At 35.7% G+C, this 18,247-nt stretch overlaps 1 protein-coding gene across 6 annotated transcripts in view; it reads right to left on the bottom strand.

Annotated features, from left to right (window-relative positions):
* The window catches only part of DGKH (diacylglycerol kinase eta), a 184,115-nt gene that overhangs the window by 65,305 nt on the left and 100,563 nt on the right, over nucleotides 1-18,247 (bottom strand). For 5 of the 6 annotated variants that reach the window (XM_058684159.1, XM_058684185.1, XM_058684178.1 and 2 more), the window contains 6 exons: nucleotides 14,802-14,906; nucleotides 14,365-14,497; nucleotides 7,421-7,527; nucleotides 6,639-6,764; nucleotides 2,682-2,784; nucleotides 975-1,134 (listed from right to left, as the gene is read on the bottom strand). In XM_058684159.1, coding sequence (XP_058540142.1) covers nucleotides 975-1,134; nucleotides 2,682-2,784; nucleotides 6,639-6,764; nucleotides 7,421-7,527; nucleotides 14,365-14,497; nucleotides 14,802-14,906 — 734 coding nt within the window. Of the gene's footprint in view, nucleotides 1-974; nucleotides 1,135-2,681; nucleotides 2,785-6,638; nucleotides 6,765-7,420; nucleotides 7,528-14,364; nucleotides 14,498-14,801; nucleotides 14,907-16,071; nucleotides 16,560-18,247 lie in introns of those variants that run through there. The other variant, XM_058684200.1, reaches the window with a different exon arrangement.

Below are 18,247 nucleotides of genomic sequence, written 5' to 3'. Positions count from 1 at the left end.
TTGTTAAACAGATGTGCTAGAAAGGAAGACACAGCTAACCAGCAACGGAAAAGACACAAGTGAGGGGAGAAGCCAGGTAAGGAAATACCAGAACCCAGGGAAGGGGTTGGAGACAGATGAAAAAGATGAACATCCATGGGCTCAGAAGGGCCTGAGACTTGGCAAGAAGGCAGTGGGAACAAGGAGAAAGACTCTGAAGAGCTAAAGTGGAAAGAAGCACAAAAACTGAGGCAAGAGACAGAAAGGACAGGAAAGGGTAAGGGCCTTCTGGGGGTACCCAAAATCCCCATTCCTACTTCTGTGTTCATGCTTTAAGAGAAAAGTTGAGTTGACAGAAGTAAATCATGGAGAGGTTGCAGGCCCTTGGTTCTAATGACACTGTATCACCTCTTCAACAAAATCATATGCATATACTAAAAATGTATTTAAAGTACCGGAAGGTATATTTTCCCTCACTGAAAATACATTTAATTTTTTTTCAGATTGTAAGTCATAGGATATTCCAGAAAGCTGAAAAGAACAATCAACAACAGTATTTTTTGTCATTTGTATGAATGGGTCTCCAATCCCTGGGACCTGCAATAGTATCTGTGCTTTGGTTAAATAATTGATTATTTGTATTATATAAAAATCAATGCTAGCCTTCCACTCAGATCATTTTCTAAAATTATCACATATTTCTATATTTACACAGGTTCCTTCTCAAAGCTAAGTAAACTGTTAGTACTATTTGATGTATGATATATTCTGAAACATTTTCTAAACAAATTTTGGGATTTTCAGCACATAAGGAAGTTGTATAAATATCAAAAAGGGGAAGTTAAAACGTATAATTAGAGCTTTAAAAAGTGAGGAGTGGGAAGATCAACATAGAGATGTCTAGATGAATTGACAATCTTCATGAACTGAAAAATCAAACATTTCATGCTTGGTGCTACATTTCATTCTAATGAGATTAATCAATAATCAATTACCCTAAATGAGGACCTCCGTTCATTAAATCAAACACCTGAGCCGGATTTAGCAACTGTTTAAATCGACGAAGGAACTTTACTCCCTGATTATCTCCACTCTTAGAATTGACAAAAACCAATAGAGGACTAACACAGAATGAAAATGTCGCTCTACAGAAACCTGTAAAAAAAAAAACAAAAAAACAACAACACAGTACAATATGTACAGCTGTCTCTATTAAACCATTAATGAAACTTCAGAGAAAAGAACATAAATTCATAAAGAACCTTGTTTATTACTTGAACAATAAATTATAATTTAGCCCCCAAAATGGAGACAGGTTTATTATTTACACAATAAGACTACAGAACTTATGTCTTATAATATGCTCTATAATGAAAAATCCTAGCACAGATGGGAAAAGTGTTAATCATAGATATTTGAGATATACCACCTACCTTAACACCCAATTATCAGAAACCGATCACAGTCTGTAAATTCACATTTGTCAAAGAATTCATATTCATATTCAGCATTATAATATATTTTAATTTCTCCTTCATGAGGCTTTAGAAAATATTTTGAAAGTTATCATGAGTAATAGAACCTTATTATAGCAGGGCTTGGGGGAGGGCTGTTAACAGCACAGATTTTAAAAAATTACATATTCTGCAGCCAATATTCTTGTATTTATAATACCTATTGGCATAATTTATATAAAAAGTTTGAAAGCCACAGGCACTTTTTCAATGCAAAACATTACTAATGGTATAAAGTAAAAGCCTTTTGTAATATGGTTTGCTTAGAAGGAAGACAGGTTCTTCAGCACTTAACAACCAAGTTGTAAGATTCTGGAAAAAGTGATGGAATTTACAGGAATATAAATTCCTCAAGAAAATTATAGAAAAACAGATTTCAATAAGTGCTATGCTGATGGGTAATTTCAAAATTATGGAGGGAAAAAAAACACAAAAAGTTAACCTTTTTGGATTGCATTTTGTTACAGAGTAATTTTATTTTATTTACTGAAATGTAAAATGTGAAATGTAAAAAGTCTTATATGTAGGAATTTCACCAGTGTAATAATAACTATGTTAAATTTTAATTTTAAAATGTTCTTATAAAAGTTAAATGTACTGGGGCACCTGGGTGGCTCAGTTGATTGGGCCTCCAACTCTTGATTTCAGCTCAGATCATGATCTTATGTTTCAAGCTCCCTGACGGGCTCTGTGCTGACAGTGTGTAGCCTGCTTGGGATTCTCTCTCTCCGTCTCTCCCCTACTTACACAAGCTCACTTGTTCTCTCTTTCTCTCTCTCTCTCTCAAAATAAATAAACTTAGGGGCACTTGGGTGGCTCAGTCGGTTGAGCGTCCAACTTTGGCTCAGGTCATGATCTCAAGGTTTGTGGGTTCGAGCCCGGCGACGGGCTCTCTGCTGACAGCTCAGAGCCTGGAGCCTGCTTCGGATTCTGTGTCTCCCTCTCTCTCTGCCCTTTCCCCCCTTGCACTCTGTCTATCTTTCTCTCTCAAAAATAAGTAAACGTATAAAAAAAATTTATTAAAAAAATAAACTTAAAAAAATTAAAGGTACAATTCAGCAATTTGAATGAATTATTATATAAAAACTGACCAAAATAACCAATTACAGTTCAATTTATTCTAGGACAGTGAATGCACGTATCAACATTTAATACCAAGAATATACATATTTACACAATGATACATACCATCAGAATCGGTGCTGTTCAGTGCAATTGGAGGTATGACAGACACTTTACACTGGCCAAGGGGACACACAGGATGGTATAAATCTTTGCAGGCAGTGTGTACCTAATAACAAACAAATAAGCCTTCAAGAACCATAAAAACACACTGATGTTTTCTTTTGGTATAGATTACATCTATGGGACTAATAACTGAAGATCAACTATATCACAAGATATTCAGTAACTCATAAATTACTTTCATGGTATAATGTTTATAACTCTAAGGAATGAGCTAATTATTTTAGAGATGGGAATCTGATGTACTCTGTGCAGCCTACTTTCATGGTGGCCTCGGGCAAGTAGTGTATATAGAGAAATGCCTGGTGAGGGATGCCTGGCTGGTTCAGTCAGCAGAGCACGTGACTCATGATCTTGGGGTTGTAAGTTCGAGCCCCCCACTGGGTGGAGATATTACTTAAAACACAAAAATAAATAAAAATTTAAAAAAGGAAATGCCTGGTGAAGGCAAGGAGAGAGGAAGAGAAGGGAACAGAGTACAGAGGAAGGGAGAGAGAGAGGAAGGAGGCAAGCTAACTAGTACTTGTCAATATCATCGCCCATAAAAAAGATGATGGGCTCTACCTTATAACATTCTTACGGAATTTCATGAAAATCCGTGAAATTTTTAATGTGTCTCCTCTTTCTGCAGTGGTCCTGTAACTTTCTATTCACATCTTTTTTTAAAAATAACATTTTCATGTTCTTATAGGTATAAGTACATCTGTGCCTATGGGCTCCGTAGAGAAAAGGAAAAGGTCCTATCATTATACACTTATCTTGGAAAGTGATAAATATCATAGACACCCAGTAAACATGTGAATTCTGTAAAAACAAAGTTTCAAGGGTAGTCAATATACTATTTCGAACAAGAGCAGGGCTACCTTATTAAGTAGAACCCAGGGAATTTACAATACTTTAGGTACTTACTCAGAGAGACTTAAAATGTTTTAAGCAGTAAAAGCAGACACTTCATAAAGCATTTACTTAATACAGCTTTATTTCATTAGTCTTTTTAGAAAATTGGCATGTTAATTAAACACATATTTATCAAAACTTTTGAGAAAATAACTAAAATTAAATACTGATTCTTATTCTACTGATGACCTAATTTTGGACAGTTCCTTATTATTATTTATAGTAATTAACATCCCCAAATGGATTTCAGAAAAAACAAGCATGCACAGATAGTTTTAAAAAGATTTCAATGGGGAACCTGGGCGGCTCAGTCGGTTAAGCAACCGACTCAATTTAGGCTAAGGTCATGACACATAGAGCAAAACAGAAAAATATTTACAGCAAAGTTAAATGAAAAAAGCAGAGGACAAAATTGTATCTTCACTTTTTTTTTTTTTTAATTTTAAAGAGAAAGAGGGAGTGTTAGTGGGGAAATGGGGCAGAGGGAGAGAAAGAGAGAATCTTAAGCAGGCTCCATGTCAACGTGGAGCCCCATGCAGGGGCTTGATCCCACAACCCTGGGATCATGACCTGAGCTGAAACCAAGAGTCAGTCATTCAACCACCTGGGCCCCTCAGGCTCCCCTCTTCCCTCTTTTTACAGAAAAGGTAAAACTATGTCCAAAGACTGGATGACAACCGAAAAAATTAGCAGTTGACTCAGTAGAGTTGTTTAAGACCACAGTTGTGTGAATACCATAGTAAAGACTATGGTCTTACTTTGTTTTGTTTTAAAGTAGATGACTGTTTTACAAATTAGACACTCTGTGGGAAACATTATTTTAAAGGCAAAATAAGATGCAAAGACGTATACAGGAAGATCGTGTATAGGAAGTACAAGACCGAGAAGGATGTAACAAGGTGATGGTGGTCCAGAAACCTGTGTGTCTAGTGGATGCAGTACAGGTCAGGAATGACTGCAAGATAAGGTGATATCTAGGTTTGCCAGAAAAAAAAGGGAGAAGACATTCTAGAATACCTGCTTCTACATCCTGTAAAAATCCTTCTATCTTGTTTGTGAAAAATTTTAAAGGTAGGGGTGAGTAGGGTGAGAAAGTAAAATATCTAATCAACTCCTACTGTTAAAATTAACAAAGTTTAAAAATGACTGGACCAATACAAGTAGAGTCCTATATATTGTAGGTAAAGACAACTTTCATAAAACCTTTCTAAAATAATTCGTCACACACAAAATCTGCTTTCTTTTCAACAAGTTAGAAAGAAACAGCTGAAGTTCTAGAAATAGAGAAATAGATCTACAGACTAATGAAAATAGCAGTAGAAGCATACATCAGTGGTTGCACCCTAAAACAGAAGTCTTAGGTGGGATAAAGTTTTAAAATCTTATTTATGAGAGCACTTTACTTATTTGTTTATAACATTATCTTACAGGCCTTTGGAGAGTACTCTTTATATTATTAAAAAAAAACATTTCTTTAACATTTATTCATTTTTGAGAGACAGAGAGTGATCAGAGGAGGGAGACCCAGAATCTGAAGCAGGCTCCAGGCTCTGAGCTGTCGGTATAGAACCTGATGCGGGGCTTGAACCCACAAACCGCAAGATCATGACTGGAGCCGAAGTCAGATGCTTAACTGACTGAGCCACCCAGGGGCCAGGAGTACTCTTTTAAAATAAGGAATGTGCCTGGCTGGTTCAGTTGGGAAAGCATGTGACTCATGATCTCGGGGTTGTGAGTTCAAGTCCCACACTGGGTGTAGAGATGACTTAAAAAAAGAATTTAAAAAAGATAAATAAAATAAGGAATTCCACAAGAGGGTTTTAGGGGATATGGTTGCACCAAAACTGCAAAGAGACATTTCTAATACGGTTTATATATTACATGGGATAAGAGAAATTAGAAGTAACACCTGTGGCTAATAAAAGGGGCAATTGATGAAGAATAACAAAAGCATAAGGATAGAGGGAATCACTTTGATTTATAAATAAAAAGGAAAACAGGGGTCCCTAGGTGTTTCAGTTGGTTAAGCATCTGACTTTGGTACAGGTCATGATCTTGTGGTCCATGGGAGCCTGCTTTGGATTCTGTGTCTCCCTTTCTCCCTGCCCCTCCCCTACTCATGCTCCCTCCCTCTCTCTCTCTCTCAAAAATAAATAAACATTAAAAAGTTTTTTAAAAAATAAAATGAAAAGGAAACAGATTACCTATCAGGTTTGACGAAAAAGCTATACAGGACTTATCTTCTTTATGGCCTATGGGATGAATCTCACTCATTGTGAAATCAACGCATCATACTCACATCTTTTTCATTTGATGATCTACTTCATACTTATTAAAAGAAATGAGTTTTCCATATTTTGGGGGGGCTGGGGAGTGACTTCCAAGACTCAAAACAAGACCAAAAAAATCAGCCCAATGCAAGGCAATCACTGTCATAGTTGGATAGCATCGCCCAGTGCTAACATGAGCACCCACAGCGGTTGCCTCCTCACCCTCCACGCCACCCTCTGAGTGGCCTGCGTTCACCCTGTAAGTTCCTGCTCTGACTGCCCTCGTGAAGTCTAGAGCCTAGCACTCACATAGTATGGCATGGACAGGACATTCCTTGCTGTTGATTCTATGTTATGCTGTGCGTACTTCTCACTGCTTCCTTACACATGCAAGAAAACTTTGTAATATATAAATATATATATATACTATGTAAATACATAAATAATATATATAATATATAATATATAAATATAATATAATAATATTTATCTATATAACATAGATATATCCCAACAAAACTGTGGGAAAGAGGTCTTGACAAGGGATATATAAAACAACAGTACTGCAAGAAGGATATTTAAAAAGTAACCAGACTGGAAGGAATACTTTGAAAAAGATGAACATTACAATGGGCAGGCATGCTACCAGGCTTTATTATACCATACATTCCTTTCCCCTAAATCACATAGGTTAAAAAAACTATGAAAAGAATGAATTAAAAAGGGCTCTCACCATTGTCTTACACCAAAGGCATTTCCAATCTTGTAGACGCAGAACACTCCCGCATGTTTTGTCACAGACAGCACATTTGGCACTCACGGGCAAGTTACCCTCTAGCCATTGGTGAGGCATAGCTACCTGTGCAGCAGGAGTAAAGAGCAGTCAAATTAAAGACTGGAGGACGTCATTCTCACCCTAGGGAAGATCTAAAATATTTCTTACTCAGTGGAATCAATATATGTACCACTCATGGCATCCATTCATTTAGCCCACATTTATTGACATCTATTGTGCCCAGAGCACTGTAGCGATACAAAAATAATTAAGACTAAAGCCCTGACCTTCAGGATTTGTAGTCTAGCTGAGGAGCAATGAATGTAAAGGCATTATCATAAAGTAATTACAAAGTGCTATCAGAGATTTGAATGCAAGGTGCAATGGAGACAAGGTTTTGAAGGTGGGGGTCACTGTTGAAAGGAGGCCCCAACATCTGAGGAGTGAACATCTGAATAAACACCTGAGCTAAGCCTTAAAGAGTATCTTACTTGTCAGGTCGGGGTCTACAACACCAGCCCAGCACAGCAGCCACTTGTAAGCTCTATTCACATTTCCCTCAAAATTTAAGAGCTGAAGGCAACTATGAAGGATCTAACTGGAAATAGAAACTCATAATTAACCAAAACCTTCCATTTCATCCTGCTAGTAAATATTCCCACCAACTCTGTCATTTTTCACAGGGCAGACAATAAAGAGAGGAGGTACTGGGAAGAGACCAGAGACAGAACTGGGCTTACTCCGTCTTCGTCCTCTATGATGTCCTTCCCAATGGAGGCCAGAGTCGTCCATTTGCAATTATTTGTTGCCCTCACTGCACATCTTTTGTGAGCCTTGAATTTACACACTAAAAAAAAAAGTCAACCATTTCTAAATGAATATATACTTCTGGAATAATGATTAAAGGAAATCATAGCATGAAATTAAAAAGGAGGGGGTAGAAGAAAAACAATAATTTAAAATCTTAAATTACTCTTCAACAATAATAAAGGTATTCTGAAAATACCTTTCCAGAAGGTATTCATGTATTTATGATACATATGGCTATGTATGTATAAAGCTTTTTATCAATCTATAGATTGCTACTTAGAGAGGTTCTACTTGTTCATAAATAAAACGTAAAGGAAATGAATACAAAAGAATTAGTTCTTTAGGAGAAAGGAGACAACAGTCACATACGCACACAAACACAGAACTAAACAAAATTTAGTAATACAGAGGTGCTGGTAACATCCTATTTCTTAATCTGGATGTTGATTACATAAATGTGTTTCATTTGTGAAAAATCCTATGTGCTGTACTCCTCTGATATTTGTATTTTTCTGTCCATATAATATATTTAAAATGAAAGATTTGAAAATATCAGTAAGATAAAGAACAGGATAATTCAGAGGAGTTTTAAATTGCAAGTATGTCGAGAAAATATCCAGTTATCATGGGAAATAGGTTGATAAGGGTCACAAAGATGGCACTGTCTTTTAAAAGTATTATTGTTGGGATTACTACATCATAATGTAGACTAAAGTAGTGATGAAGAAATACGCTACATGCATCACTAATTGGCTCAGCAATAATATCAAAAAGGAGCCTATAAAAGAGACATAAGAGACACTGAAGCCTACAAGACATTGATGAAAGAAACTGAAGACACAAATAAACTGGGGAAAATATTCCATGCTAATGGACTGGAAGAATTAATAATGTAAAAATGTCCATAGGACTGAAAGCAATATACAGATTCAATGCAATCCCTGTCAAAATTCCAATGGCAGTTTTCAAAGAACTAAAACAAATAATTCTAAAATTTTTATGGAACCACAAAAGACTCCAAATAGCCAAAGCAATCTTCAGAAGGAACAAAGTGGAAGGCATCATGATCCCTGATTTGAAACTATGTTACAAAGCTATAGTAATCAGAGTAGGACACATAGGTCAATGGAACAGAATAGAGAACCCAGAAATAAATCCACACATATATGGCCAATTAATTCATGACAAAGAGACCATGAATACACAATGGAGAAAGAATGATGTCTTTAATAAATGTTGCTGGGGAAACTGGACAGCCATATGCAAAAGAATGAAACTGGACCACTTTCATGAGAACTGGACTGAACTGTACATAAAAGTTAACTAAAATGTATTAAAGACTTGAATGTAATACTGGAAACCATAAAACTTGTAGAAGAAAATTCCTGGACTTTAGCTCTTTGACATCAGTCTTGGCGATGATTTTTTGGGTCTAACACCAAAAGCACAGACAACAAAGCAAAAATACATAAGCAGGACTACATCAAACTAAAAAGTTTCTACACAGCCAAGGAAGCCATCAATAATATGGAAAGGCAACATACTGAATGGGAGAAAATATTTACAAATCATATATCCAATACGGGGTTAACATTTATATACATTAATATACAAAGAACTCACACAATTCAATAGCAAAAACCAAGCAGTCCACTTAAAAAATGGGAAGTGGATCTGAACAGACATTTTTGTAAATAAGACATACTGACGGCCAACAGGGAAATGAAAAGGTACTCAATATCACTAGGCATTGGGGAAATGCAAATACAAAACCACAATGAGATATCACCTCACACCTGTTAGGATGGCTATTATAAAAAAGGTAAGAAATTACTAGTGTCGGCAAGAATTTGAACAAAAGGGAACTCTTGTGGACTGTTGGTGGCAATGCAAATTGGTGCAGCCACTATAGTAAACAGTATGGAGTTTCCTCGAGAAATTAAAAATAGAACTATAATACAATCCAGCAATCCCATTTCTGGGTATTTATCTGAAGAAAATGAAATCACCAACTTGAAAAGACATCTGCACCTTCGTGTTCATTACAGCATTATTCATAACAGGCAAGGTACAGAAACAACTTAAGTGTCCATCAATAGATAAATGCATACAGAAATTGTGGTATCTGTATATGTATTTACACAATGGACTATTATTCAGCCATATAAAAAAATGCAATCTTGCCTATTGAGACAGCACGGATGGACCTAGAGGATATTATGCTAAGTTGAAAGAAGTCAAAGAGAGAAAGACAGATACCTTATGATCTGACTTTTAGGTAGACTGTAAAAACAACAACAACAAACCCACAAAAAAAACCAAGCTCATAGAAATAGAAAACACATTGGTGGTTACCAGAGGTGGGGGCGTGGAATTGGGCCAAATGGGTGAAGGGAGTCAAAAGTACCAACTAAAATAACTAAGTCAACGGGGATGTAATGTACAGAATGGTGAGTATAGTTAATATAATGAATTGAATATTTGAAAGTTGCTATGAAAGTAAATCTTAAAAGTTCTCATCATAAGGAAAAAATTCCATAACTACGGATGGTGACATGTTCCATTTGGGTAATCATTTTACAATGTATACAAATATCAAATAAAAAAAAAAAAACGAGAGAGAAATAAGAGGAAACAACCAGGAAAGAAGCAGCTCATATATGAAAAACAAGTAAACCACAGATTATTTGAGAAATTAACCCTTACTTATGAAAATCAGTACTTGAGTACTACTAAACTGATTTATCCTTTTAAGGACACCAATTATCCAAGCATTAGTGGATACTGACGTTACACCTGTTTCTGACTTCTCAGAATATATTTTTTTATTGTACTAAGTTTTATTCTAAAGAATATAATTAAAAGTTTGAGATCACTTTAGTGGAAATAACAAAGATAACTGCTGCTAAATGCTACATGTAAGGTGACTCCTTTTCACATGATTTTTTAATGTCTAACTGTAAACTGCTAACAAATTTAAAATGATGGGTTATATGCCACTGGTTTAAGACAGTCCTAATTTAATGTGGCATGCAAATGAGAGGGTCAGGTAAAATAATGTTCAAAATGCTTCAGATGTCATGGATAGCCAATAGGTAAAAGGTCACTTAAGCTGAACTGTTTTTTTTTTTTTTTTTGAGAAATATTAGTCTACATTAGTTTCATTTATCTGCTCTTTTGTGCACCTTGACAAATGCTTTCCTGGAAATCATACAGCTTTTGTTCTAAATGATTCTGTGACTCAAGCACAGATTTATATAGAATACCTAATTTTTTAATGGAATCTCATTGCCAATAAACAGTAGTGTAAAGAAACAGGAAGTATAAGCTTATACTATAGGAAGTATAGGAGGTATAAGCTTAGTTTGAAAAACAGTTTTCACATGACCTGCTCCCTTTTGCTCTCATGTTCTATTTTAAAATTGAGGTTAATTAGCATCCCTAGGTCTTTTCATCTGTTATGGTGTTTCTTAAAAATGTGGTCCTAGTTTTAGTTTTATTCGCAACATAATCCCCAGGCTTGCTTTTTAAGTACAAGTAAGTATTTGGTATTAATAGTCAATAATTGTTTTTTACAGAGAAGGAAGTAAAAGAGAGCAACAGGGAATAATTTCACAGCTTTTTAAAAATTTCGCCATTAAAAATCAAAGAGCTCAGTAAAAACAAAAATTACACTTGTAATAATAAAGTGCTTCATGCAAAGAGTCTTGAAAATTGCGAAGTTGCTTAATATAGCATATAATAATAAAAAAATAAACCAGACTGTGATTATGGTCACTGAGGAATGGAAATTATTAATAAACACTTTAATTTTGTTAGGCGACAATTAGATTTCTCCAAATAAGTTATTGTGAAATAAATCACTTTTCCCTGACCTATAAAGCCATTATCTCAAAACCACAGAGCTTAAAAATATATACTGACAAGTAACCAAATTATGATTTTTTATCTGCAATTTCCAGTCTACCACACTGAATCTTTCTAAGTGTTCAACACTGGCTATGATAAAAATTCATAGAGTCCCATGTTAAAATGTTAAAATTCATAGAGTCCCATTGATTAAAAGAGAAAAAAAATCACCATTTAACTTTTTTTTGTTCAATTACTGTTTTAAATAATTGTGAAGAACAATTATGCTTTGAAATTATAATTAACATTCTCAATTGATTTAGGGAATTATTTACGAAAAGTATTCTATCTTCTATTTTTCATTCATTTATTTCATGTATGCAAGGCTTTAAAATAACAATTTTAGTAGTTATTCAACACAAACCCAGAAGACAAATCATTACAGCTTGTTTTACTGTGAAACACATTAAGTAAATGTAGTGATGGTTTCACACACTGGAAACTGATTTCCATTCCAATACAAAGTTATTCATGGTCACAGGTGAATGAAATTTTTTATGTGTGTTTGCATCTTTGTTATGTCTTTTAAAGCTTCTTGTATCCTATGCCTTTGGTTTTATCAAGCAAGCAGTTTATTCAGATTTGGAGGTAGTTTCTAAAGTTTAAGTATAACTTGGATTACAAGAAAATTATGCTAAATAACCACATTCTCATAAAATAAAAAGGTAACTTCTTTACACATTCATAAAACCCTTGGGATTTTTAAAGCCTTCTGGTGTATTTCTAACAATACCAAGGTAGGATGCCACAGATTTAAAATTTTTATCAGCAGAGGGGTGCTCCTGGGTGGCTCTGTCGGTTAAGTGTCCGACTTCAGCTCAGATCATGATCGCACAGTTCATGAGTTCAAGCTCCACACTGGGCTCTGTGTTGACAGCTCAGAGCCTGGAGCCTGCTTCGGATTCTTTGTCTCCCTCTCTCTCTCTGTCCTTCTCCTGCTCAGGCTCTCTCTCTCTCTCTCTCTCTCTCTTTCAAAAGTAAATAAACATTAAAAAAAATAAAATAAAATTTTTATTAGCAGAGAAAATGAGTACTAACAGACATTCTTCTAAAACTATTATTTAAAAATACAATAAAGAACCGTAAAGAAGTCAGGAAGACTTCATTATTAACAGAATAACATAACAAACTTATTTAAAGACTTTTAAGTTTCTTATTCTCATCAGCTAATGTAATTTTCATTTTTCCTTTAAAATGTTTAGAAACGACTTAGTCATCCCAGCTTAAACTCAATTCACAAACAAATATATTTAATAATGCCTAATTCTCAAATCGGAAGGGTATCACAGAGTAGCTCAGATCTGATATCTTTTTTTAGCATTTTTTTTTTTTTTTTTTTTTTTTGGAATAAGAGGTTAGGAGGCAACACTAAGGGGACCTTCGAAAGAACACCTCTGAGTATTACAGACCAGGTAAGAGTAGACTCAGAGCTAGGAACCCTTTCAGATTACTAAAGTCATAAAGAGTAATTACACCTGATTTGCAATCATTGTTTAAATCTAAAAAACAAAAAACAAAAAAGAAAACATGTGTAATGGCTCTTCCAAGTGTTTGTTTTCATGCATTTTCATGCATCAATCAGGCCATGCTGCAATCTTCAATTATTCACTGGATGGATTTCTTACACAGCACAGCTACTAACTTCCCCAAGTTACTTGACTAGAAAAGTAGCTTTCCTGTTTATATTCTCTCACTTAATTTTCATAGTATCTATACATAATATAAATGACTATTATCTCCGTTTTACATATGAGGAAATGGAAGTCAAAAACAGTGGAACTATTTCTCCTGGTCACCATTTGTAATGCTGGGAGCGGAACCAGAACCCTGAGGGTAAAACTGAGGAACTCTATTCTCAACCTCTGTGCTGTCTCATATTAAATAGCTGAAACTATGACGTATCTCAGATTTTATACCTTAAAATGAATGAAACTGTGACTCTATTACTATTTTATTATTCAAGAATAAAAAGCTATTCAAAATTAAGATGTTTCTGTATTAGAGAAAAAAGAGCCAGTATTAATATTAGATATAGTTCAGAAAGTAAAGTGTGCTCACTGAGGTACGGAATTAAATAAATCTAAAGAAGTTATGAGTTTTCTTTTGGTAATTATTAGTATATTTGCTTCTATTGGTCACTGCTTTTTAATTAAAAAATGCACAAATCCTAATACGGAAACTACAGCATTGGCCTTATTTTTAGAAAAGGATGGCCTCCATGTAAATGAAACATAAAATGAAATAAAAGAAAACATTTAAAATAACGAAACAGAGGGGCGCCTGGGTGGCTCAGTCGGTTAAAGCATCCGACTTTGGCTCAGGTCATGATCTCAAGGTTCGTGGGTTCGAGCCCCTCATCGGGCTCTGTGCTGACAGCTCAAAGCCTGGAACCTGTTTTGGATTCTGTTTCTCCCTCTCTGCCCCTCCCCCTCGCATTCTGTCTGTCTGTCTGTCTCTCAAAAATAATAAAAAAAATTTTTAAAAGTTTAAAAAATAATGAAATAGAAATAACAGTAGAAATAACAAACAACAGAAATTCTGTCAGCATATGTGCTGTCCTCACTGAAAGTTTTGTTCTCCGTAATCAATTCAGAACAGAAAAAGAATTCTAGAAAACCAGCATAATAGACAAAGTCTAGAGATGTTTTGTGGAGCACCTGCTAGTTCCTCGGGAGCGAAATGCTACATTTTGATTTCTACTTCCTTCCTAATGATTCGTATCATCTTTCTCTCGGTAAAATATTTCCCCATCAGTCCTGTGTGCTCCGAGCTCCACTTTAAGCTGCAGTGAAACTTAAACACTGTGTTCCCACTGAGGTGCTCCCAGATGCAGCTCCCACCCGAGGGAAACGTTTTCCTGGGGTGATGTTTCTCTGTTCACGGCACAGAAGTACCCACAAGATGTGGCAGCATCTTGCCACAGTGGTCAGTGCTGAGGGAGAACGCAGGCTGGGCGCTACAGTACCTTCGCAGGACAGGCCATGGGAGGTGACTCCAGAAAGACTCTCTCTGCACACGTTACAGAAAGTGGGTCGGGCATGGGAGCAAGCGTACCAGTTATGCATCCCTGAGAAATGTTCCACGTTAAACTGGGCCACCTAGAAACGAGACACAGGTTTGGCAAACAAGAGAAGGAGACGACAGCGAGTTAACATTTGGAATGCATGAGTTATGATTAAAGTTTCAAATCCGTAATTTTTACAAGAACATTCTCCTTTAAGTAAAAAAAAAAAAAAAAAAAAAAAAAAAAAGAAAGAAAAACAAGGAAGAAATGTCAATATCAGATTTAAGCAAGTTACTTAATGAATCTACACATACTTTGCTTTGTGGAATATAGCTTTAGTTCTTCAGATAACATTGGTTTTCTATGAACATGAGGCGCCAGAAGAGAAGCCACTTTACCTCGTAAGGCTCTCTGGTCTGGACAGACTTCAGTGAGCTCATCCAATCCTCCATTTCCTTCCTGTTCTCAGCGCACAGCATTAGTCTTCTGAAGGGAGTGATTATCTGAAAGGGGAATTCAATCTAATGATTGTTAATCACCGAAAGGACAGATTACTGCAAAACTTAGCAATCGCGCGAGGAAATTGTATTTCTAAACTCAAGAGTCCTCATTTCCTTGATGAAGCAAGTGAGAGTCTCTGTAACGTAAATAATTTTCTTTCTCTGAGTATGATACAATGGGGTCTAGGAAAGAAAACTTAGTTCTGAGGAGGAATTTCTTGTCTTTAAGCTCACTGCTATTTACTTAGACTTTTTTAGTACATTACCAAAGGCTGTGAATCCAAATCAACAATGTATTCTTACTTCATGGAAGGTATCTTGAAAAGTGATTTTAAGTATGCTTCGAAATAATTCATGGTAAGCTTCAAATTAGTACATAGTTTTCGGTATGGAAATTTAAAAAAATTGAAAACCAGAGGAATGCAACATCGAATGATTCGTAATTGGTTTTTGACAATATCAACAATATTCTGTTATTAAATAATGTGGGATTTACATACCATTTCCACTGTCTATTTTAATATGATTTATATGAAGGATTGTTTCTTCGTTGTATAGAATTCCCCTATACTACTTTTTAGCGAGAGCCAGGGAGGGAAGAATTAACATAAAAACCCTTCGGTTGGCTTTAAGGGAAGAAAATAATTGTGACTCTTATCTTTTTTCATGTCACTAAAGAACACAGACCAAGAGTCTTACAGCAAATGAAATGAAGGCTTTGTGCTGTTATAGCATCAAAAGTGCTCCAAAGTGAGATTCTGAAATGGCTTGAAATTAGCCCTATTTATGTGTGAATACAATATTCTGTTTGTAATCTTGAAGTTGCTAAGTCCTAAGCATTCACTGCAAAGAAGGGACTACTTATATACTTGTGGAAGAAGAGCAAAATTTACACACAAACCTAGAAACTATTTCCAAATAATAAGTTATATATTTATATAGCAAATAAGAACTTTTCTTAAGTTAGAAGCCATTTGATCGAGTGATAATCTACATACTTCATTATAGCACAGATTTCTGAAGTCATGAAAAAGGAATAATCATCTAAAAATAAAAGGAACAATTCCCAACAGGAGTAAACCAGCGAGCCTCAAATCAGTACTGTTCATCATAGGAAATAAGTCCATTATTTAAAACTGTAGAGACCAGTCCAATCTTAGCTACTCACCACTCATTGCTTCCTTTCTTTGGTCTTTAGTGTAGACTGCACAATCCTTCCTTAAACCAAGGGGCCCTTTCATACATCTGACAGGCACTCACACTTAAATACAGTCAGCCAGAAGTCACATGGAGGAGAAGCATCAACCGTTCAGCTTTGGATATTTGTTAATTGCATATGAAACTGAACAGAACCTCACTTCTGCATTTTCTTCTGTTTTCCACTACCCTCTTTGGATAAAGCTTTTCAGCAGTTGGTCACTTCTTTTCCTGAATAAATAGTTAATGAAAGAGCACTGACTCCCTCATTACTCAGGAGCTAAATGGATGCTTTATTGCTTCAAAATGTTTTTCTAGGACAGCTCATCCAATGCAGCAGAAGAGATACCATTATATCATAATACTCTCCTGGCTCTGATGACTGGCATGGTACTCCAGAAATCTCCCACTGACTGACTGAATAAATCTGACATTTACCTGAATAAGTATTTACCTCTAGGATTTTTATTTATTTATTTAGTTAGTTAGTTAGTTAGTTAGTTAGTTAGTTACTATACTATATGATGAACTCTAAGGATTCCCTCTCTTTCATTATGATCTTGTATTGAGACAAATATTATTCAGATAAATAAACCAGGCTTGTTATTTTATTCTTTGATTTTGTTTTGTTGTTGTTGAATTCGAAGGAAAGCAGTATATTTGGTGGTTTTAACTATCTTTAATGCCTTTATATTCATCATAAGTCATCGTGAATTCAACAAAAAGGGGAGAAAAAGAATAGGGAAACAGCTTCTAATTTTTCTTATAGCTTTTGGAACTACATAAATGGCTCAATCCTAAAAAAATTTCAGCAGTGTATATCACACTGATATGCCAATGAAGTAAATGTATAATTTTGCAGCTTCCTCCTTTTAACATAAATTTGTTTAAAAGTGGTCAATAATAAGCAAGTAAACATCATAACACATTCTTGGGGCACCTGGGTGGCTCCGTCAGTTAAGCGTCTGACTTTGGCTCAGGAGGTGATCTCACACTTGGTGAGTTCGAGCCCTGCATCAGGCTGTCTGCTGTCAGCACAGAGCCTGCTTTGGATCCTCTGTCTCCCTCTTTCTCTGCCCCTCCCCTGCTCATGTGTACATGCTTGCTCTCTCTCAAAAATAAATAAACACTTAGAAAAAAGATCGTAACACATTCTTAAAAGAAATGTCAAGTTTTTAAGAGCCAGAAATAACTATAAGCAATTTTGATTTATAGGCCTTGTGATCAAGGGTGATTAACAAAGCCACTGATTATAGTTATAAGAAATACGTAGGAAAAAGAAAATCTTTTGCAAGTCATGATGCAGAGATGTTTGGTTTTGTGGCTACCGTATTAAAAATGCTTCCTCCAAAAGCCTGGAGTAGTCTGGGCCTAACTGAAGACAAGGCTGGTTTACCAACCAAACCCATAAATTCTCCCAGATTGACCCTTTCTCCTCTGGGGTAATCCCTCACCAGCCCACCAAAGCTCTGAGTTCTCTCCCCACCTTTTATTTGAATTCTTCCTCATGTTCCACCTTTGTAGGAAAGAATAGGATAATCATAATTGTTAGCTGACAGGCTCTGGTTGTATCCTAACTAAACTCCCTTACACTACAGTGGTTTCTCATCCAAATCTTTATTAGGAAAATATCTGAGAAGCAGCAAACTCTGAAAATTATTTGCTTCTCACTCTGAAAGTATATTGAACTCAGCGTTTTTATTATGACAGGTGAGTAGTGTGGGAAGGTGGAAAGACAGAGGTGTGGGAGGGGGCTATTCCTAGGGAGGGTTCTCTGAGCCTGAGGGGGAGGACGTAGGCCAGGAAGTCTAGAAGACTAGAGCCCAGAGCCCAGAGCCCAGAACCCAGGGGTACAAACCATATGGGCTTTGCCTTAACAGTCCAGAAAGGAGATAAGGAGGTAAACCAAGGTTTGCTTGTCTGAAAAAGTGCTGTATAAGATGAACACATAGGAGAGCCATCTAAATCAGTTTCCTAAATGCTACCTCAAATAATATACAAACTCTCCATTAATAGAGATATTGCTCCATTTGGAGAGTTATTGGCCTATTTACTATTAATCCAACAACACTATTACCTATGGATAAGAATCAAAAATTTCTCAGTCTGCTAAAGCATATAAATACATAAGAAAGGAGACATTAAAT

The sequence above is a fragment of the Neofelis nebulosa genome, chromosome 1 (genome assembly GCF_028018385.1).
Source record: "Neofelis nebulosa isolate mNeoNeb1 chromosome 1, mNeoNeb1.pri, whole genome shotgun sequence".
In the NCBI taxonomy this organism is placed as follows: domain Eukaryota; kingdom Metazoa; phylum Chordata; class Mammalia; order Carnivora; family Felidae; genus Neofelis; species Neofelis nebulosa.
This window is presented reverse-complemented; position numbering and strand designations above follow the sequence as displayed.